Here is a 22,289-nt window from a genome sequence, read left to right on the forward strand (position 1 = left end):
AAAGCCTGATCCCACTGTTCAAGCAATGCTCAGGCAACTGAAGGACACAGAGAAGCAATATATAGTGCTTACTACTTAGCAATTAAAGCTGTTGTACCAAGCAAAAGATGGGCCAAAATCAAGTGCTTCTTCTAACATATCTCTACAAGATATATTTTGAAAGACCAGAATAAGGAGTCCTAAGACAGAAAATGTTTTTTGCATTATCACAATTAATTATACTACCTGTTCCTGCTTAGAACTGTTAACTTAAACTGCGTGTTACAATGCTTCTAACATCTATATTGTAACTGTTTTGCCCAGGTTTTATGCAATTCACAAAAGGAACAGCAGAATAAGACTTACCAGGTGGTCTGACAATGAGGAGTGGATTGTCTAGAAGAACGAAATAAATAAAAAACTTAGTATTTTGTTCCAAACCTTGTTTTAGCATATGAAACATACAGTGTCACTCAAGAATGCCAGTTGCAGAGTAACTGCCTTTAGTTACATTATGAACACGGGATTTACACGTCTCATCAATTTGCTGAGCTAATGAGTGTTTATTATTTCACTGTTTTTCTCAGTTGATGAAGCTTGCCACAGGATTGTATTCTGATCCTGTAAAACTCTGCTGAGATTAGTACCATAGTTCAAAGCCAGCTTTTAAACAGATTTCCTTTTCTCAGAAGGTTTTCAGAGTAGGAGGATAGTTTGACCGTACACTTCCGAATATATAGTGTAAGTTATACCTGCAGGCCTACCTTCCAAAAGGAAACATAGCCTAGCTCTTGTATGCAAATCTCGGTCTCAGACATCCACCATGTTTAGCACAGTTATTTAGTGCTATTCATAAATATGTGAGATTTTTGTCATAGTGGCAGAACTTTTGCAGGAGTACCCTGGGCAGCACAAGAAGCACTGCCCACTACCTCAGGAGCTTCTTCTTGTATGAAATACTCTTTTTTAAATTCAGAAGGATGAAATACGTGTGGAGTAAGGATAACAGAACAACATGATCTAATGCATTTGTTTGTTTGTATTCATTACACTGCAGTTCCTCTCATCTCTTAGCTAGTCCTTATTGTACACAAAATAACGTGACAACAAAGCATGGTGCTTGTCTACCAATGGGAAAGAAAACTTCCAGGGAGTTTTATAGTTTGATGAAAAAGAACAACCGTTTTCTGTTCTCTTCAGTGAGTTACCAGGGGTAAGATTGAACATTTTCAATAAGCTGCTTGATCCTACAATGTCATTCTTTATTGACATAAGCTCAAACCTTTCAGTTGCACTAGAACGCTCTGAACTGGTAATTTTTATCTTTTCTAACCTATTCCATCACTGTAACTATACAATCTGGCTTCAGATTTAGTAACCGCTTTTGTACTTCTGGTAGATGGAAGGTCACCTCTGATCACATGACAAACAAAAGATCTGTGCTGAAAATAAAACTCTAAATTTGGTGGATGTAACCTGTAATACAGAGTTCACAAGGCAGCTGATTTTGGATGGGAAAAGTAGGTATTCAGGGCCATATACTGGGAGCCAGCTGATCAGCAAAACTCCCTGCGAGATACAGCGTAGAATCACAGAATAGTTTAGGTTGGAAAAAAATCTGAAGATCACCGAGTCTAACCATTAACCCAGGCCTGCCAGGTCCACCAGTAAACTACGTCCCTAAGTGCCACTTCTACACGTTTTTTTAAATAGCTTCAGGAATGTAAAGTCAACCACTTCCCTGGGCAGCCTGTTCCAATGATTGACAACTCTCTGGGTGAAAAAGTTTTTCCTAGTATCCAATCTGAATCTCCCCTGGCACAACTTGAGGCCATTTCCTCTGTTGCTTGTTACTTGGGAGAAGAGACCGACACCCACTGCGCTACAACATCCTTTCAGGTAGTTGCAGAAAGCAAGAAGGTGCCCCCTGAGCCTCCATTTCTCCAGGCTAGACACCCCCAGCTCCCTCAGGCGCTCCCCGTCAGACTTGTGCTCCAGACCCTTCCCCAGCTCCGTTGCCCGTCTCTGGACACGCTCCAGCACCTCAGTGTCTGCCTTGCAGTGAGGGGCCCAACCTGAACACAGGGTTCCAGGTGCGGCCTCACCGGTGCCGGGTACAGGGGGGCGATCACTGCCCTCGTCCTGCCGGCCATGCTGGTTTGGATACAGGCCAGGATGCTGTTGGCATTCTTGGCCACCTGGGCACACTGCCATATTTGTCCAATGTTAAACATTATGCTTGGATTTATACTTGAGCTTCTTACTTCTTTAGAAAAAATCTGAGTATGTTATGCAGGACCATTTACTTATCTTGCATTTTTGTCTCCCTTCTGTGAAGACTTATTTCCATGGTTCTTAACAGAGCTGCTGAAGCAAGCACTACAGGGTGAAGTCAAATGAGCAAAGGCAGAGACTGCATAAACCCCATGTCATCAAAAGGGCAAAGTTTGCAAGAGACAACGGATCTTCGCTCAAGTAAAGACTGAAAAATTTGTTCTTTATTATTCAGTGGAGTCATTGGCCTCTGGCTCAATGGAACAAGAAGAAGAAGAAGTAGAAGACGACAACATGGGTAAATATAGCTCATTTAACATACTATTTTTAGAAGAGGGTGTTGCTCTTGAATGCACTATTGGCCCTATGAAAGAGCAGCATGCCTTGTCAAAAACGGAACGGAGAACTTTGCCCATCTGATGGAACAATTGTTTCCTATATTTGTTCCAGAGACAACCACTTCCAACTGTTCAGCTGTTCACAATTACGAAGCTAATTTACTAACTGTTTGGTCAATCTACCAAAGACATTAAAACTTCCCATTGCTTCTGTATTGTTGAACATTAATAGTCTTTTGTACTTCAAATTCAACTTCCTGTTCCCCTGAAGCTCACTTTAATGTCACTTATATTTTCACAGTGGCATTAGGATTGCATATTATTTTCCTACCATTACAGAAAACAAATAATTAACCATAAAAAAAGAAATCTCAAAGCAGCAAGTTCAGGATAATCACCACTATTACTGTGCCGGTTTCAGTCATTGCCCTGCCACATCTATTATTAGGAATTCAGTTTTGAGATGAAAATAAAAAGCAAAGCATACCAGATTCTGTGATAAACGAGACTGAAGAGCTAACAGGTCCATAACCAAACGGATTCTTTGCTTGAACTTTAAAATAATATCTGAAAAGAAAAAGAGGGGGGAAATAAGATTAAAACATTGATTCCAATGCAATGACTAATTTATAAATAATACTAAGACCGGGTGAGAACCAAACCAGCAGAATTTCGCTGAGTTCAGGTGTCCTTTGCGTTAAATGGAGTTGGATAATGAGCCAGGTATGAGCTGGCTGTTACAGATAAATTTCTTCTTTTTGCAATTGCTTCCATGCATATTTTTGGATCATTCATTTGTATCATCCCTGTCCACAAACCACACACAACTACATCTACTTTATATGAATCAACCAATAGCAATAGACTAAAATAAAAAGTTGCAAGGAAATTAAATTCTGATCTCACAAACTGTTTTAAACCACGTTAACTCCTATGAAAGCAGTGGTGTAAACTGCAAACTAAAAGCCGATCAGATTTATATGAGATCAGAAGCTAAGCTTTTGACCTTTCTAGCAGCATTTGACCTCTAGCAGCATTAATATCACAGTACTTGAGTAATATGAGAAAGCTTCACATGTAGCCTTATTGATTCCCCCAAAGTATTTCAATCACAAGCTTAACTCGAAGCACATGACTCATGACTTGCCACTAGAACTCCATTATTTGCTTGACAGAAGCAAAATTATCCTCACCCCTAGAGAAGAATATGTGTAAGCACATATTTTGTTCATTTCAAATACAATGATTTCTAGTTGATGCCTACCCTGACATATTTTTTCCCCAGATTAGTGTTTTCTTCTTTCCCTTTCATCTTTGTATCCAGTCCAGCAGAAACCAATTAGAATGGAAGATTACTGTAAAAATTTCCAGCACAGCATTTTTAAAGTGCCTGAGTTTAGGTTTCTTTTGGATTTTTTTGCCTGCTTGCTAAATTCCATTCTTGTAAAGAATCTAATAAAAAAAATAAATTACTGCACCTCTGTAATATCAACATAGAATTTAGATCCTGATTGAGCCTCTCATCCCAAAAGCAGATATCTCCAAAACATCCAAATCATCCAACATCTCCATAGACAATTCACATAACAAAGCAAGCGCTTACTTGCAGCGATGGTTGGCACTGGGCACAGAATTACCTCCCACGGCCATGCCCCATCCGAGTGGCAGGCCTGATGCTCCTCAGCTGGTGAAAGTGAGCCTGCCCCATTAAAAACATCAGGCTTCTCTCGGTGGCAAAAGTCTCCCTATCCTGCACAGAAACTTGCCGGTGTTGCTCTGCTTGCATGGCTCATGCTGGGCTGAGAGAGTGTGGTTCATAGCAAAGGTGGTCTGATGTCCCTGGCAGCTATTGTCACCTCGTGCAGTTTTTGCACCAAGTGTGGACACCATCCACATTAAAAACTTCACTCCCCTTTCTTCTCTCTGTCCACAAGAGCTGACAGTGGCCCTTGCAACGTAAGATGTTGCAAGTGCGTAACGTGGTTTAATGTCACATAAGATGCTCATGCTTTACAGCCTACCAGGCAGAAGGAAAATTCAATGCAATCCTGTTGCAAGAACTTTGTTGTGCTTTAGTCTGCCACTCAATTTCTATTGTGTCCAGTGTCCTGTACCATAAGATGTATCTGTTCCTCAAGGACTTAGCCACAGAGCAGATCCTGGAGGTTGCTCCTGAAAGGACCCTCTTTGGCCTAAGCACCACCTAAGCACATACAAAGCTATTCACTATAACAAACCAGAGGGGGGCTGGTCGAACCAGCCCTTTGGCAAAGGTGACTATCATTTTTCATTAAAAGGAATGCCTTTTTTCCATGCAAAGTGATCTGCTTTGCCTTGAAATCCAACCAATCACTATGAAAAGGCTGAAAAGGCATGCGAATAACATCCATTTCTTCAGCAGGAGGGTGTCAGTCATGTGAACACGAGGTTTTGCAGTGAAGCAAGACTGTTATCTCCAGGGTACATGCCAGGACATCTTCTTGTTCACTCCAAAAGAATTACAGGCGGGTCCTCTTGGTGAGATCAATGTGGAAACTACAGGAATTGAAATATTCTGGGCTTCATCCATGGCATGAGATTTACCTCCTATCTGTGCCAGGCCTGGAGCACTTGCATGCATGGTCAGACCCTCTGTGGGACACATTCCCACCCCTGCATGGGGAACATGTCCCCTGTCCCTGCTGTGTCCCACAGCTGACACCAGAAACCAGCTTCACTCCTGCTTTCTGCAGCCAATTCTGCCTGTAATTAATGACTACACAACGTTCACAAATGACTCACAGCTTTTTTTAAAAGATACACACTGTGGCAAAAAGAAACCACATTAAGTAGCGCAATTTAGCAAGGCTATGCTTTTTGCTCATGCCTAGCACAATCCTCTTGCTCTTGACCACAGCTTCTGAGTGTTTAGCGTGAGTGGAGAAAGAGGACAGGGGAGGCAAAAAGCCTCCCGTATGTTCCTCTACTTCTGGCCACCTGAGCAGAGCACGGCAGCCTGAGAACTGCTTTAATCCCCTGAGTTGCCAATGCTCTCATGGGACACCTGCATCCATCCACACCTCTGTCACCCACTTGCACCTTCACCTGCATCAAGGCAGGGGCCAGTGGCACAAGCCTGACCACAGGGCAGCAATTCCTCATGCTGGCTCCTGAAACAGCCACAACACAGTACGAAGCTGTACTAACTTAGCCCAGCACTTGGTCTAACTACTTCAGAAGAGCAGGAGAAAAATCTTTACAGCCCATATCTTTTCCATAATGCTTTAAAGCACAGTGAAAACATCCCTATAGATGCCCGTCTTCACACTGCTTCCAAAGAGGTATAATTAAGACACAGTTGCACCTTCTGAAAAACCCTTTCAATGCACTTAATCTGTGTGCATTAATGCTAGCTTCAGAACATTCCCGTGAGATACGTAAGTGTGATGATCCACATCTGAAATAGAAGAGAGCAGCCCAAGAACATCGCACACCTATTTAAGCGGGGAAAAACATGCAGGTTTTTCTAATGCAAAAAGAGGAACTGATAACCTATGCAATCAGGTCAACCATGTGTGCAGGTGACCTGATACATACATAGAAGCCCGCCTGGGACACATCTTTGTTCAAGTTGCCTGTCTGAAAAAAACAGGGATGAAGTTATGAGTACATTTTTCTTTGCTAAACTGGAAAAGTAATTCCTAAGCTTTTATATACACAAGAAGCTTCTAGCTGTGCCAGAAAGAGAGCCAGGTCTCATGACTTGCTGACCTGTGATTTAAACATAGATGATGCTATGATTGCTGTATTAAGAATGTCAATAAAACAATGCAGTCAGGATATATTTTTTCTCAGACATGACAAACAAAAAAGAAATTGCCAAAGCCTTTCTAGGTCCAGACACCTGACGTTTTCATTAGTCAGAATCCTTCAGCTGATGAATTTGCCAAAAAATCTCAAATCAGTATAACTAAACTGTTCTTCATCACATAAATACATGAACAAAAATGGAAAAAAAAGTAATTTATAAATTCATCATGCTTTGAGTACCCTTTTTTCTGCATTGCAGAATTGCAATGAATTGTTACTGACAGGCACAGAAGGCAACAGATGTAATACTGTTCACTGTTCCATTTTCAATACACACAAGAAAAAAGCTTTTCCACCTAAGAATAAACCTCCTTTGAGATTTTATATACCACTGCTCCTGACATGACAAGAAAGGACATAGCAGACTCTAATGGGGCAATGACTATGTAATATTTTTATTCACTTAGACTTTATGACTAATTGTATCACCATACCTGTCACTTAGAGCAAAATGATTTTATGACTTAATTCAAGTTGTCTCCTTTCTGTTCAAATTAAATAGCTCGTACTCACAGCCACAAATTGAGATAATCACTCAGCATACTAATTAGGGAAGCAGCTGGTTTTTTAAAAAAAAATTAGCTGTAAAATCCTTTTTCCAGCCTCTCCAAAGGCATGCCTGCACGGACCCCCGGCCCCACACCCTGTCCAGTGGCAGGCTGAGATGGTGGCATGCCAGCCGGCTGTGGGACGCACAGCGGCACCATCTGCATGTGCTGCAGGTGGCAGGGCAGGAGCCATAGCACCGCAACCACAAGCCAGCCACGGGAATGGTGCAATGCCTGCTGCTGCACCTCCATCAGCACTGGCTGAGAGCCAGGATGGGTGTGCAGAGGGTACAGGCTGCTGCCTGCAGGAGGGGAACTGGCCTGCCTGACCTGGTGTCTGGGAGGGAGACACACACGCTGTCCAGGAAGGGGAGGAGATGAGCTGATCCAGCAGGATCAGTGGATGAGGGGAATAAAAGGCTAGAAGGGGTTGGGAAGGACAGGCAGGTTTCCTCCCATGAGCACATGGAGAGGGCAGCAGGGGCTGAAACTCTCCTCCTACAACTGCACCATCCCTTCAGAAGAAAAACACGTAATTTAGCTGCCTGCAGATTCACAGGCTAGTGCAAAGTGTCTCCCTCCATCAAAAATGGCTTAGCACTACATCCATCATGAATACTTACAACAAATATAGTAAGACACTAGCACAGAGCTGGAAAAGGAGCTTCCTACACAGCTGGTGGGAGGTAGGTATGGACCACACAGGTCTACCACTTGCACAGAACAAAGGTTTCATTGACATCTTACCTCTTTTGTGCTGCTCTGGTGATACACAGCAGCCAGCTGTGGCTGATGCTGCTTGTTGGACAATACGGCAGCTTTGCTTTAATGGAGATACACAAAGGAAACAGAAATTTTCAGTGTATCTGGCCCCCAGAGCTAGAAGATCCAGTCATGAGCCCTGAGCAATTATTTGGGAGCCACCTATGAAATGCTTTTGTCATGGTTTAACCCCGCACAGCAAGTAAGCCCCACACAGCTGCTCGCTCACTCCCCCGCATCAGGGTAGAGGAGAGGATCGGAAAAGGAAAAATGAGAAAATTCATGGAGTTGAGATAAAGACAGTTTAACAGGTAAAGCAAAAGCCACACACACAAACAAAGCAAATCAAGGAATTAATCCACCACTTCCCATGGGCAGGCAGGGGTTCAGCCATCCCCAGGAGAGCCAGGCTCCATCACCCGTAACCGTTACTTGGGAAAACAAACAGAGTCACTCCAAATATCCCCCCACTTCCTTTCTCTTCCCCCAGCTTATATACTCAGCATGACGTCCCATGGCATGGAGTATCCCTTTGGCCAGCTGGGGTCAGCTGTCCTGGCCATGTCCCCTGCCAATTCTCCGTGCCCCTCCAGCCCTCTCGCTGGCAGGGCCTGAGAAACCGAAAAGTTGTTAACTTAGTATAAACACGACCCAGCAACAGCTGAACCCATCAGTGTGCCACCAACAGTGTTCTCACACCAAATCCAAAACGCAGCGCTGCACCAGCCACTAAGAAGAAAATTAACTCTGTCCCAGCTGAAACCAGAACGGCTCTGTATAACAATGGAATTGGTAGCAGGCACCGTGGGATCAAAATATCCCTGGAGGGAACAAAACTCAAATGGACAGGGAAGAAGATTTGATGACACATGGAGACATGGTGCTAAAGGACAGGGTTTTTTTAAATCATGAGACTATCCAGGCACTCCCATCAGGCACTGACACAGCTTTCCTGTAAAAAGGCAGGAAAAAGCCTACCCATGCTCAAGAAGGAGACTGAAATATTTACGATTAGGCTTATAATGTTTGTGACTGCAGGAGACTGGATTTAGTGGTTGAGCAGATGCTGCTCAGCTCTTTCCATCAGTTTTCTATGATGGCTGAGAATTAAGGTTAGGGAAGGGACATTGTCAGGACTGCTGTTTTTAAGATTTAGTAAGGTTCAAGTTAATTTTAGCATTTACATTCACATGTCACAAGGAAGCAGCTCCTGTGCCCATTGAAGCTGACCAGAGTTTTCCAAATGGAAAAACTTCCACTTCTCAAATGAGGTTAGACCTGGCCTTGGAAGAAAACTTATGACACGGGTTAAACACAGACTTCCATTTTGTTTGTAAAACCTAAACACCAAGCAGATGTTTTCCAGGATATGTTGACAGCTTCAAATCTTCTCTGGGGCTACTTCTGCCAAGATGCCAACCCATTTCTGATACGCTGTGCATGCTGCAAGATTACACCACCAATAGCCCCTCATGGGACACCCAGAAATCAATAGCATCTGCATACAGTAAATCCAACTTAGAGATTTCTCATAAAATGCACTAACAACTCAAACACACAATTTTTAGACTAACTTCAGATTTCACGCCATATTTTCTTAGTTAGGCATGGGTCTTTTCCCAGTGGTTAGGGAGTTACTTTTAAGACAAAAAATATGCAACCGACTCAGTCTGTGGATTTGGAGAATGTAAATGAGACTGGCCAATACAAACATTTCCTCTGTTGTAAAGAACCCTCCCTCTCTAATACAGACCCCACATGACGCCTTTATTGCCTCCACAGAACATACAACAAAGGCCAATGGATTATACCATTCTTCAGTAGATTGCTGGGGAAATAATATGCTTGAAATAGACAGCACTTGCTTGAACTTCCCTGCTTGAAAACAGAACCTTAATATTCAGCATTCGACTTACTAGGTTCGTGGAGATGCATGAACCTATAACCTTACTGTTCCTACAGAAGTCCATTGAAATACAGATAAACTGTGACCTTCTGAAGCCTGGAGTTAATGTACGTCTCAGCAGAGGTATCACAGGTTGGCAGCTCAGTTCCCACCAACTCCCCTGCACTGAGCGTGGCCAGCACAGTGGCAGCAGGGCTCCTGGGGGCTTTCACTGCAATGACCTGGAGCCCTTGAGACGCTGGGCACAAGAAGTGGAGAGCTATCACTATCACCGGCCTTCAACACTGTTCTTGGGGCAGCAGGAGAGGGAGACATGACTGAAAACAGTGAAGAGGTGAGGAGCTTGAAGGTGGAAGTGGCAGAGAAACAAGAGACGGAGGACCCCAGCCAGGGGAAGCTGAGGCAAACGGGCAATGCCTTCCCAGCCTGCATGTGGGACAGGGTGAGAGTGGAGGAGCAAAAAGTGGTGTGGGGGAAAAGGGCTGGGGATATACAGGAGTCTGGGATGTGGGGGCAGGAACTGGGAGTAGTGGCAGGTGGAGAGAGATTTAAGGAAAGAGTGTCTTCAGGTCACAAGGACATGGACATACAAAGGCAGGAGGGTCTGCACCCGCTTCCCCAACTATCTAGGGACAGACTTTAAGAAATCTCAGACCTCTTCCATCTTGTTATAACAGGTGAAACTCACAGATATGGTGTCTCATACCTCCCTTCATACATTTGAAACAATGATGTTTTATAACAAGGGCACTAACAGATGCAAAGCATACGATTGCAGTTCTCTACTGTGCAAGTAATATTGCTTTAACATGTCACGAACCACTTTAATGGACTTGCACTGAATTTTAGACTATTAATCTTCAGAACAGGTTGCCTTTTTTATCTCTTGGGTATGTAAGAAAAAGCCTCATGAAGTGTGTGACTGACAGCATTGTAGACACAATAGGAGAGGATAAGATGGCACAAAGTTTCTCCTGTAACATCTTATTTCTGGGGGTTTAACTCTTTGGGTGTCCTGTATGTGCTTGCCCTGCCTCTCCATATCCTTTCTGCTTGCTGATTTCCTGTATCTTTGGCACTGCAGGTGTCCTCTGGTGGACATGTCCATGGTGCACCTGCCTAAGGAACTGGTGCTAAAGTTGATCCAGTGCTGGCTCTCCCAAAGAGATGCCATGTCCTCAGAACTCTTTGGCCAGAGGGAAATCTGTGGAGAGGAGACAGGGCAGCAGCATCCCCTTTTCCCTTCTTGGTGCCTGGATATCTCAGGATATCAGCAGGAGCAGCTGCAGGGGCAAAGTGTGGGTGAGTCTATGCTATAGTCAAGGCTGTGTGGAGAAGCACTACAATGAAGTCAGAAAAAATAATGTCTGGTTATATTTAACACCCAAATGCTATCTATACTCACTTTTCACGATTTATTTATCTTGTTTTGTTATTTAATCTGTTAAGATTTTAGATAAAGGTCATACCCAATTGTCTGTTTTCTAGGTTGAGGCTCTCAATCAACTGCTTTTAATCCACAGAACCTTCATTTTTTCTTTAAATCATCTTGGAAAGAAAAGGTACTTTAGGTGGCACCATTTCTCTCTTCTGTGTTGCCCTGGCACAATCCCTATGTGCCTGTCCTAGGAGGGGATGCTCTGATCTGTAGCTTGTCATCAAGTGAGGTATGCTAGTCCCAGCCCAAAACCCTGGTGCACCTCCCGTGTTACCAAATATGTGAGCAACACTTGTCACCAGTGTCTAAGAGACTGTAGTCATGCAAGTGAAGAGCAATCACCCAACCCAAGGCAGCACCGAAAGTATTCTGGACTCAGAATTTGGGAGGAAACTATGAGATGCACTGAGCATCTGTCAAAAGAAGTAATTTAAATGTACTCCCTTTGTGGCCATTTACTTCCCACCCAATTGCCATTAATTATTCTAATATCACGCAAAGCATGCATTCTTGTTCTGCCATTTCAGTGAGATTTTTTGCAAGCTAAAGATCTAAAGCTCCTGCCAAACTGACTTCTGAGCAACTGCCACAGCCTCATCATATACCACCAAGCCTTCTCTTCCAGCACAAGTCATGTGAACACACAGCAAAAACAGACCAGAGAGTGGCACTTCTCCCTACCAGCCTTAGGTGTCAAATCTTGGCCACACCGTTATGTGGGAATGGCCACATCACATCATACCAAACATACACTTCAGTATATTCTTCCCCTCTAAATTTGATTCAGTTATGCTAAGACTAGAAAAATGCATTTTAAAAATAAGATTTTCTCTGTTACTGATATGTGGTTTAATATACAAAAAGACTGTATGCATGTACACACAGTCATCTGCTCCAGGGTTAATAGGGTAAAGATATAATGTAAGCAAGCTTTGTGGTTTATAAAACAATTTGCTGCCAAACAGAATTAGTAAAATCTAGATCAGATGTAAACATTTATACTAAGGCCAAGAAAAACAACTGACAATTCTCAAAATTTGCTTTAGTTCCCTAACAGAACTGAAGGAGAGCAGATCAAATCTTTACCGTGTGTTGGGTTTCAGGTTCTCAATTGGCAAATGAGTAGACCCTGCAGTCCTGGTTGACCACTTATTCTTCAAAAAGTCATCATAGGAGGCACTGTAAACCAGATAGCCTGCAAACAGGAATAAAAAATTGTTGTGACAATCCTAAATAAATTTTAAATAAATTATATGCCTAGGTATTGTAGAAGATTTTATTAGTTTAAAGGAGTGGAAGCATCTCTGAATATGAAAGATTTGATGCTTAACTCTCCCAGAAAATCCCATTAGATAATAATGATGAAGCATTACATCAGAGAATGGTACTGAGGTGCAAATTCCAACTTAAAACACAGTGAAGGCAAGAAGATGATAGAGGCAACCCATTCACTGTTTTAAGTGGTACACTGGGCAGAAATTAAAATAGTTAGAAATACCAGGATAATTTTTGGGAAAAAAAAGTAAAGTTATGAACTGTGTTCAGTAAGGTACTGGATCAACAGCTGTGAAGAATCAAATGCTATGGGACAGACATGACATAGCCTGTTCAAGCGCTACCTTCTCCCTTCCCAACCATTATCGCTGCTTTGGCTCCACCATCTCCGCACCCTGCTGCCAAGGCTATCAGCTGCAGAGCTGGGCGAGGCTCCTCAAAAACTGGACGTTAGCACCAAGCAGTGGCCTTTTCCAATGCTTACTTCAGATCTTTCACGTCCACTGACAAACAGGGGTTGATTAATTTCTAAAATATTTTGGTTATTTACTCCAGTGGTTTTCCAGCAACTTTTGAGATTCATTCTCAAAGTCACTTGGGCTTCTCTCTGGCTCTCAAAAGGTCTAAAGACATTAGAGGAGATCTAATTTAATACATTTGTTCAACATCCTACCCATCCCTGAACCTCGCTTGTCAGACTGATATTTGAGCAAAATTTCAGTAAAAAAAGGTAAGCATAGCCTGGGCCACAGACTCCACTGGAGATAATCAGCTCATACATTCTTTTCCTACAAAAAAAGTGGACTGCCAAGCCAGAAGCCCCTCTATAGGCAGATAGCTCCTGTAGCCACGCTCACAGCCAGGCGGGACCTAGACCAGGTCCAGCCATGCAGCCACCTTTGCTCGGAGCAGACTGAAGCTGTTGTGACAGACGCTCCAAAGGCAGGCTTTGGAGGTGCCTGTGGTACAGCTTGGGGTACTACCTGGCAGCAGAAGAGCTGAGTTGAGCGAAGCGCTATCACAGCTACTACCCAGGCAAGAAGCGGTGCCTTCAGAACCACTGCCACAAAATCAGTGCCAAAATTTTGAGATATCTGGACCAACATGGGCTGGTCAGTCTGGCACTGAGGGATGACAGAGGGACCTTTCTCACTCCCTCAGAAAATTGTAGAAATTGTAGAGGAGTGAGAACTACAGGCACTGTTGGCTCAGTTTAACGTAAAAAAGTCATTTAAGAAAACCTCCCCCCTCCCCACTGCCCCATAAGGTGGGCAACCCTCAGGAGAGTACCTGTTACCATGTCTCCTCGAGCAGGTTTGGCCCAGTCCACAATGACAAAGGAGTGACAGCCTTCGACTGCCACAACAGTGATGTTGTGAGGGGCTTTCAGGGGACGCAGATCTTTCTCTCTGAGGTCATTAGGGATGATTTCATCAAGGCTGTCCACTTGGAAGTGCTCCAGGGCCTCTGTCAAGGAGCAGGGGGCTGCTGGATCTTTATTGAGATAGGTCACATAAGGAGCTGGAAAAGACAGGGATGGGTGATGTTTAGTTAGCAGTTTGGAGGTACTGCAGAGTAGCACGCAGGCTGGCAATTTCCTGAAAAGAAGAGTCAAGTTTTGTGATGCATTTTAAAATTCCTCACCTTCCAGCTCAGAGACAGTTCATTGCTGCCAACAAATCATGAAACACTCAATTTGATTGATAAGCAGGGGGAATGGGATACCCCACACTCCCACCTGTACTCAATTATGCAAAGACAGAGGGATCATCTTTGCTATGAGAGGCAGAAGAGCATGGTCTGACTGCAGGACCCCCTGCATGCTGCCTCCAGCTGCTCTGGAAGGTGGGCTGAAAATGTCACCCAAACTCTGCCTTTCCACATGTGGGAACAGATCCCTGCCAGGGCCTTAGATTGCCTAAGACTTTACAGGTCTAAGTGGTTTGTTCTTACACAAATATCCTGAAACTGGAGTGAAACAACAGAGGGAACAAGAAGAGTAATTCCAAGGTGAAGTCCAAACAGGTTAAACAAAGGGATTATTGCTGTGGGCCCCTGGGTACTAAGGTACCAGGAGTCATGAGTCCCCTACCTTCTAGGCATGTGCTCCCAACCTGTAACTTCTATTTTTAAAAGCTTTTACTGACTGGAATTGCACTTCAGTTCAGGAAAAGATTAAACCATCTTTTTATTGCCTTAAAAGTTACTGTAACATTCAAAGGACTATAAAACTTGCTTTGGAAATGTTTATTCAGTTGCAATAATACAATTCATTGAATGGTAATATTATTTCCCTAGTGCCTTGAAATGTTCATAAACCAACATTTCTTGGTTTATCTTATTGGATTTCATGCCCTAAAGGGATTCTTTCCAGATCTTGCAATGAAGTTAATTTTAGCCTTTCCAGCTAAATGAATCAAGGAGCACTGTCAGTGAGAGAGGCGAATAGAAACATCATGAAATTGTTTGGACAGGGAAACTGAAGATGCACTGGAAAGTCTTGGCATATATAAAAACAATTTTTTTACTCAGCAGCAGAACTCCACACTAAGCCACATGAAGCTTGTGGATATTGGAAGGGAAGGCAAGACATGAGTCAAAGCTGACTCTCCATCCCCTGAACTCCCATCTGAAATGCCAGGTGAGCCAGCAGCTGACCTGACCTCGGTTCAAATGCCAGAGGTTTGTAAAGGGCTGCAGGGGAGGCACTAGTCTGGGGTGAAGGCTGGAATGCGTTGCCCTGCCACCTCCAAATCCCTCTGGTCTGGCCCCCAGTTGCTTCTCTGACAAAGAAGCAGAGCAGCAATAAAGTCAGAGCTGCAACACCCACCTGCACACTTGAATGGCTCACATACACAGGGGCCAGCCTCATGGCTCATGTCAATGTATTGGGAATTCCTTCACCAAGTTCCTTCTACAGAGCAAAGTCAAATTTATCTTTATTGGGTTTACCTTTTGGAAAGTTCATACCCAAAATACTATGCATTCCTTGACCTTGAAGCACACCTTTGACATATATACTTGCACAAGGTGGGTAAAACCACTGGGGTTGCAAAGGTCAGTGGAAAAGAATCGAGTCTCCCAGAGGAAGACTCACGCCTGCATGGAGACGCACTGATTGAACTACTGGTACAAACTTAAAATGATGCAGTTGAGCCGAACTGAGCACCAGAGCAGATACTCTTACTCTCTTAATGACTTCAACTAAACCAAACACAATGCAGAATACCCAGCAGAACACTTACACTGACAGAGTACACAGAGGTTTGCACTGCCTCAGTAAAATCAGTGTTGGTCCACACACAGAAATGCAAGCACTGGAACCAGAAACAAAGTCCTGCTGTTTGGGTTTCCCAGGTGGCAGCCTTTACAAGGACCACACACTACTCTGTTGGACATATTTGCATAACGGTCTCAGCTTAAGGGCTGACCTTGCTAGAAAAAGAATTCTTTGCAGCACAAGTAGTAAGCTACATAAAACAAAGGACATCCTCACCAGTGAATCGCTTCTTCCCAGCAATATCATATTCTGACACAGGGCCGGTGCCAACAACGCTAGTCTCCGGATAGTCAACTTCCAATTCTGTTGTAGTAGAAGCGGTTGTGGTGGTGACAGTGGTGGTAGTTGGGGGCAAAGTGCTCTCAAAAAATTCGTAGTCTTCAGAGGAAACAGAAGATTAAAATGTTAGCTTGTTTCATGCTATTTTTGCTTAACTATAAGAAGGGAAATATTTCTGTCACCAGCCATAGTCCCAAAGGAGTGCCATGCACCCTGCCCTAGCTGCCACACACTCCGAAGTCAGGGCCGGTCACGCCTCAGTCTTGCAAGGGTTTCTACCAAACTGATGGACAGTGAGCACAAAGTCTTTGCCTTAGAATACTAAAGTCGTTGCATAGACCTCACTCACACAGTTAAAAAGGATGGCAATGAACAAATGTATTCATACAGCAATATCCCGAACGTGCTTTATTTGTCACCTCCCCTCCCAACCCCCAAGAGAAGACAGCACAGTAACTGACTATTCAGCCATAGCCCTCAATGCCAAAGGAAGGAGATAAGAGAGTGAAAAAAAAACCTTTTTAAGAAATCTCTGTGTTATTATTCAAAAATGTTGGAGCTGGTTCACACTACTTTCAAACTTTCCTGCAACTTAAAGAGGCATGGAGTCTTGTACGTGCCACTCATGGTTCCATTAGCGCCATGAGGGAAGGAAAACTAGCCCACATAAACCTCCTGATATTCAGTCCTCCTTGACATTCAGTCCTACTAAATCCAGTGCTCTTTGAAAAACTACTGCACTGCCAGACTGACACAAAATTAAGGGAAAGAAGCACTTGACATCCCTGCTGTGTCCTCCTGCAGGTTGTGGGACTCGGCTCATGGCTTTGAGTGGTTTTTTGCTTGAAGTGCTGAAGCATTTGTCTTCTGCAGGTCACCTGCACCTAAGGGGAGGCCTGGGAAAAGATCTGTGCACTAAGGATATTCCGTTTTTATGGAGATGCAGAGAACATGGGATGTAGGACCTGTGCAGTTTTCATTTCATCCTCTCCTCTCCATATTCTAAAAGTTGGCCTTAGTAAGAAGTGATCAGAATAAAAAGCACAGAAGTCTATGATATCTTTCTCTCAGCTGCTGCACTCTCTTTTTAAATGCTTTTCTGTTGTTTGTTTGACTGAAGATCCCAGCACTGTATCCACAAAGAAAAATGCTTTTTATTATTCTAGAGCCATAGATTCTACTAAAAAGCTTTGAGTTTAACAGAGTTCCGTACTTATCTGCTTAATATGTGGGGGCAGGAGTAGGAATCTGAGGATTAAAAGGAGCAGAACATCAGAAGTCACTGATGGCAGAAAGTGAATGCTAGTTCCAGTAACTGAGAATTTGCATTCCCTATGAAAACTTATAATTAAATGCTGGGACTTGAGGCTTCCTCTTCAGCCAAGTTTTGTGTGTCCTGGATTATAATATCAAAATGGCATGAATATAACTCTGCAAAACCCCTTTTTAAATTCCACATGAATTCAGCAGATCATTTATTTTATATGTAGGTGATCTCATTCAGTATGAGCATGTTTTATAGTCTAAATGCAGACTACACATCAAAAAAAAAAAAAAAAAAAGACAAACAAATACATTCACACTGCTGTAGAGTGCTAAAAATTACGGTATTTCAAGTTTCCAGGGCACAGTTATTATTTGGATTTTCTATTTTAGAAGAGGTCATTGACTTTGACTGGGCTGGAGTTAGAAACTGTGCTGGAGAAAGTAAATCTAGTAAATCTAGGATTGAAGCAGTGACTGTATGACCAAGCTCTGAATGTAATTTATTTCTGCAATAGGTTCATGTTAGATTGCAGGACCGATAGTAAGGGACTTTCATGCCCAGAAACAGTTGCCTTTGCTCTTCAAATGTGATGCAGGACTCTGGAAAGCTTTTTCAGCTCACCACTGCCTATTTAAGCTCTCATTCTCCAACCCTACCCCTTGAACCAAATTCCAAGGAAAGAAGACAGGGAAAAAACCAACCCCAAACATGCCACTTGCAATAGACTTTTATGGTTAAACAGTACCATCATCATATATCACATATGCCTCTGGAGTAGCTGTCACATCTGAATCCAGTCCTGAGAACGTATCTATTGAAGGAGAAAGAAAAAACTGCTATAAGAATTCAATGGTCTCATGTCCACCCTCCCAGTAAAATACTTCTGGAATAAAGCTTAAAATTAAAATCTTTAGCCCGTTGACTTGTAAAGAAATAACTGCCTAGTTTTCAGATAACACAGTGACAGTCCTCTCAACATATTCAGAATAACAGGTGAGTAGCTAACTGCAGTAGTGAGTTTTTCTGGAGGAAAATGGGTTCAGGGCTTGTAGAGGAATGAAGCTGGGTTAATTACCATTGATAATATACAGCTGTGGGCTGGCTTCAGGGGCGGCGGGTTGGCCGATGTGGATAAGGTGCAGCTGTGGCTGGTTAAGTTCAGTGGTTGAGAGGCAATGAAGAGGGAGCAGCTGAGGGAGAAGCAAGAGAAGAGGGAGCGTGCCCTGGCTGGGGTGAGGAGACGTAGCAGAGTAGAAAGTATGAAGAGTGTGCTGGTGTGAGATGGTAAATGACCTTGTTGCAGCTGGCTAGTTTGGAGAGTGCTGTGATAAGGGCTGCTACTCAAAATCAAGAGTAATGCACCTTTCAGGAGCTCCGTCCCAGGCCCCAGCAGCTCTGGAGCAAAAGCAGGCTGCTAGCAACCATGATACACTCAGGTCAGGATTTGACAACTTTATAGTCTCAGGAGCAGCAAATATGAGAAATCTATATGCAAAAAACCAACCAAGCAATTCCAATAAAAAACACTTCTATTCAAATATTTTTGCAGGGGAATAAAAATCAAACAACCCACAGAGTCATGACATTTACAGACTACATCTATGCTAGCAAGTAATGCAGCCCAAAAGAAATGGATTTAGAGAATGAAGTAACTGGTGCTGGATTTTTTCGGGCTTTTATTTAGCTCTAGTCTGATCCTGAGGACTGAATGCCCATTACAGGTTGGTGCACATACATGTCATCCTGAAGAACTGCTTCTGCTTTAGTTTTATCCAACAGGAATTCAGTTTGTCCACACCGAGATTGCTCTGCGATGCAAACAAAGTATAGCAAGAAGAGATGATTGTGTGGTGCACATCGAAAACACTCTCCTGATTCACCCCAAAAAACAATGCAAATGCATCCACAGACTTCCCAGGTGCCTATCCCTACATGTTATCTCAGTATCTCTACAGGTCACACACAGAGCACCAGATACATCCACTATCAAGTACCTCATCTTGTGAATCCTGGAGGCTTCCCTGCACGCTCCGAGAAATGCATTTCTCCACATGTTATTCAGAGAAGCCAAGGAGTACACAAAGCTCAGATTAGCCATGAAAAGCAATGCAAACAAAGCAAAAGCATTGTGCTGGAACCCACTGCGGGTACAATCAGAAGTCTTCAATTAAATGCTGGGGGAGAGGCCAGTGTGTGAACAAAAGACAAGAGAAAGACAGCTTTGACCTCAGGATACTAGACAGAAGTTGGGAAGTTCCTGTAACACCTGATATGAATGCAATAATGTTATTTTTACTAAGTCAGTAACAATGCAAAATTTCAATTGCCAACGTCAAACGGTTCACAAATATAATCCGAATGACATTTTCATTTTGGAGGATTTTTTTTGTTTAGAAACAACAATTATTGTACAAGATTGATGTTTTTCTACGACAATAAGTTTCTTTTAAATACACAGTAGTGATTTTAATGGCAAAATAAGCTTTGAAAACAAAGGAAATAGGTTAATTCTTCAGACTGTCATATAGCAAAACGTGACATTTTCCCATGCTAGACTTCTGCAGCCACTCTTCAGATGATCCCTTGGAAGCTACTTGACTTATCTGAGAGTAGACAGTGACAAAGCAGATCCTTTGCTGAATTCTGCAGATCTCACCATAGTTGGCCAGCACCAACCAACATCTATAAGGTATGCATTTACCTTGGACTACATACAAGTAAACAAAAGGCTCAGATGCGCAGAAATCTCAAGTCTTTCATGGGCAGATATCAGCTCATTCACACCTAATAGCTAGTCAGCCTTTGGCCTACTACGATCTAGCAAAACCAAATTTTATTTTCTGTTTTTGTACTTGTTTCTCTTCTACTTCACTGTCTGTGATTTTTTAGCATCAGCTGTGGCTTGGCGACGATGGGGTACTTCCCAAAAGTTCTCTCACTTTATAATTTTCTGTACACACACCAGCTGCAGTTCTCCAGCTTGCTCCATCACCCTTTGCTGCAGCTCTTCAGTGAACCCTGCCTGTATCAAACGAGGTTGTCTTGCTATGACTGCTTGCCATAGTCTTTTGACATCTGTAAGGACAGCAGACTGTACAACCATCACTCAATTTTATCACACATAACATGTAGTTAAGACTTCACCTTCTTTTTCCTTGTGAGTTCACGACAAAAGTTTAGCTGATTTCACTGACAAATCATGCTTATGTGGCCAAACTCCTTCTTGAAAGTTAAAGACTGCTGAATCTAGTGAAATGCTGACAATAAATTCTGCTGGGTCGAGCAAAAATCCTGCCAGAGAGTAAGCGAATTTGCCAAAGCCTAAGTAAAACATTTGGCGGTGAGTTTTGGCACTTGCAGCCCCCAGCTGTTTGTGAGTAAAGCACTTAGCAACAAATATCAAGCTTTGGCAGAAAAACTTTCATTAAATGATCTGGAGTGTTTTCCAGATTCAGATTAAAGGGAAAGACAACATAAAAATATGATTTGGAAACGGTCAAGGGAAAACTGCATTAAATGCTTTGATAGTTCAAGTAGTAGTTGTTTATTCCTCTTGAAATAGACGCTGCACTTGTCAAACAAAACCAGCCATCATTAAATAAATACCACCAAGATGCTCCCTTTTCAAGCAAGTTCCTCTGTTGAACAGGCAGGTTGTTTTGCTGTGTTTGTCAAATGTTGAGGCCAGTCACCAGGTTGAAAAAAAAACCAAACAAAAAAACGCAATCAAGAAAATCCTAATAATTACTCTTCAGAGAAACTTTCATAATTGCCAGGTAGAGACTAATACTGCTCAAGCTATATAGCAGGTGAGAAGTAGAAATCCAGCCCCATCTTTGTCTTTTCAGTCTTCCACTGCGATGCATTTGCAGACAGTGTCAAAATGTCATACAGTTCAGGAGTGACTTAAGGGCCATTCTCATTGAACACACAGCCTGTGTAAAAAACTAGTTTTCATTCAAGCCTCAAAGTTCAAGGACTCAGCAAGACCATCTGGTTGAAGGCAAAAAACCCAAGCAGAGAGTTTTTAAATGTCCATAAAATCACATGAAAATTCCCCAGCCCACAGCTCTGCTAAAAATAATACTGCAAAGCTTTTTGCTGTCCAGCTTCTGGAGCCTATGCTCAGATTAACCCCAGACATATTTCATGAACTCTTACTCTTCTTTTAATATGTATTCTCAGAAGAAATCCTTCAGGCATCAAATTGCACAGGTCAAAGAGGAAACACTACAGGATATAAGCAACATTTAACTGTAACGTAAGTTACATTAAGAAGTAACTAAAAGGAACTGGAGTGATTGGAAAGGACTCTTAACTCTACCAAAAATCATGGTCCCTTTTAGGCAACATTGAAAATACCAGGGTAGCCATATGTAACAATATTTGTAACACTTTTGTAAATACAATTAAGAAACAATGAAAGCACCAAAGGGAAAATAAAAAATCTTCAAAAAAATATTTACCGATGACAGTCATTGTTATATACATATGTTTATGTGTGCATATATCCATGAATATTGTAGATATGCAAGCACGCTTCTATAAATACACACTGTCAAAGATGGGTCTAATTGCTCAGTAAATATTAACACCTGTACAAAAATTCCACCTGGACAAGGCACTGACATCTCTGACTCGTTACTTACCCAGGGTAGCTGGTAAGGGAATTTTCAGTCTTCTGCTTCTGAGATCCTTTCCAAAGACGCCATCATAGACTCCCTGTCAGTTGCTGAAGCCACATCTTTCCATATCTCTGCACTCTTCAAAGTGATAGCTCAGCTTCCTAAGCCATGGTTACATGGCCTACTTGGAAATCTACACTTTGGCTTCAGAGATACAGGTGCATGGGGGAAAAGTAAGGGCGTTTCATTACCCATTAAAACTGGCTACTGCAGTTAGCAGATGTCTCACTGCCAACTTGTTGTTTTAAGTCATGGCCATGCTGCTACTTCCCATTTGTAGACTCACTTGGGAATTACCTACAAATGGAAAGGATAAGGACTACCATGGTGTTCCCTGATCTGGGCTTGCAAAATAAGCAGCTAACTGGTTTCCAATGCAACATTCAAGTGATGAGAGGGTAAAATGTGG

General features: G+C 42.7%; 1 protein-coding gene across 1 annotated transcript in view; it reads right to left on the minus strand.

Moving 5' to 3' along the window:
- Positions 1–22,289, minus strand: part of FNDC1 (fibronectin type III domain containing 1) — a 77,505-nt gene that overhangs the window by 6,506 nt on the left and 48,710 nt on the right. Inside the window, exons 12-17 of the mRNA XM_080390599.1 lie at positions 17,941–18,006; positions 15,866–16,027; positions 13,660–13,890; positions 12,181–12,289; positions 3,079–3,158; positions 346–375 (exon numbers count right to left, since the gene is read on the minus strand). Of these exons, the coding sequence (XP_080246725.1) occupies positions 346–375; positions 3,079–3,158; positions 12,181–12,289; positions 13,660–13,890; positions 15,866–16,027; positions 17,941–18,006 (678 nt within the window). The remainder of the gene's footprint in view (positions 1–345; positions 376–3,078; positions 3,159–12,180; positions 12,290–13,659; positions 13,891–15,865; positions 16,028–17,940; positions 18,007–22,289) is intronic.

The sequence above is a fragment of the Falco punctatus genome (assembly GCF_963210335.1).
Source record: "Falco punctatus genome assembly, chromosome: 5".
Lineage (NCBI taxonomy): Eukaryota > Metazoa > Chordata > Aves > Falconiformes > Falconidae > Falco > Falco punctatus.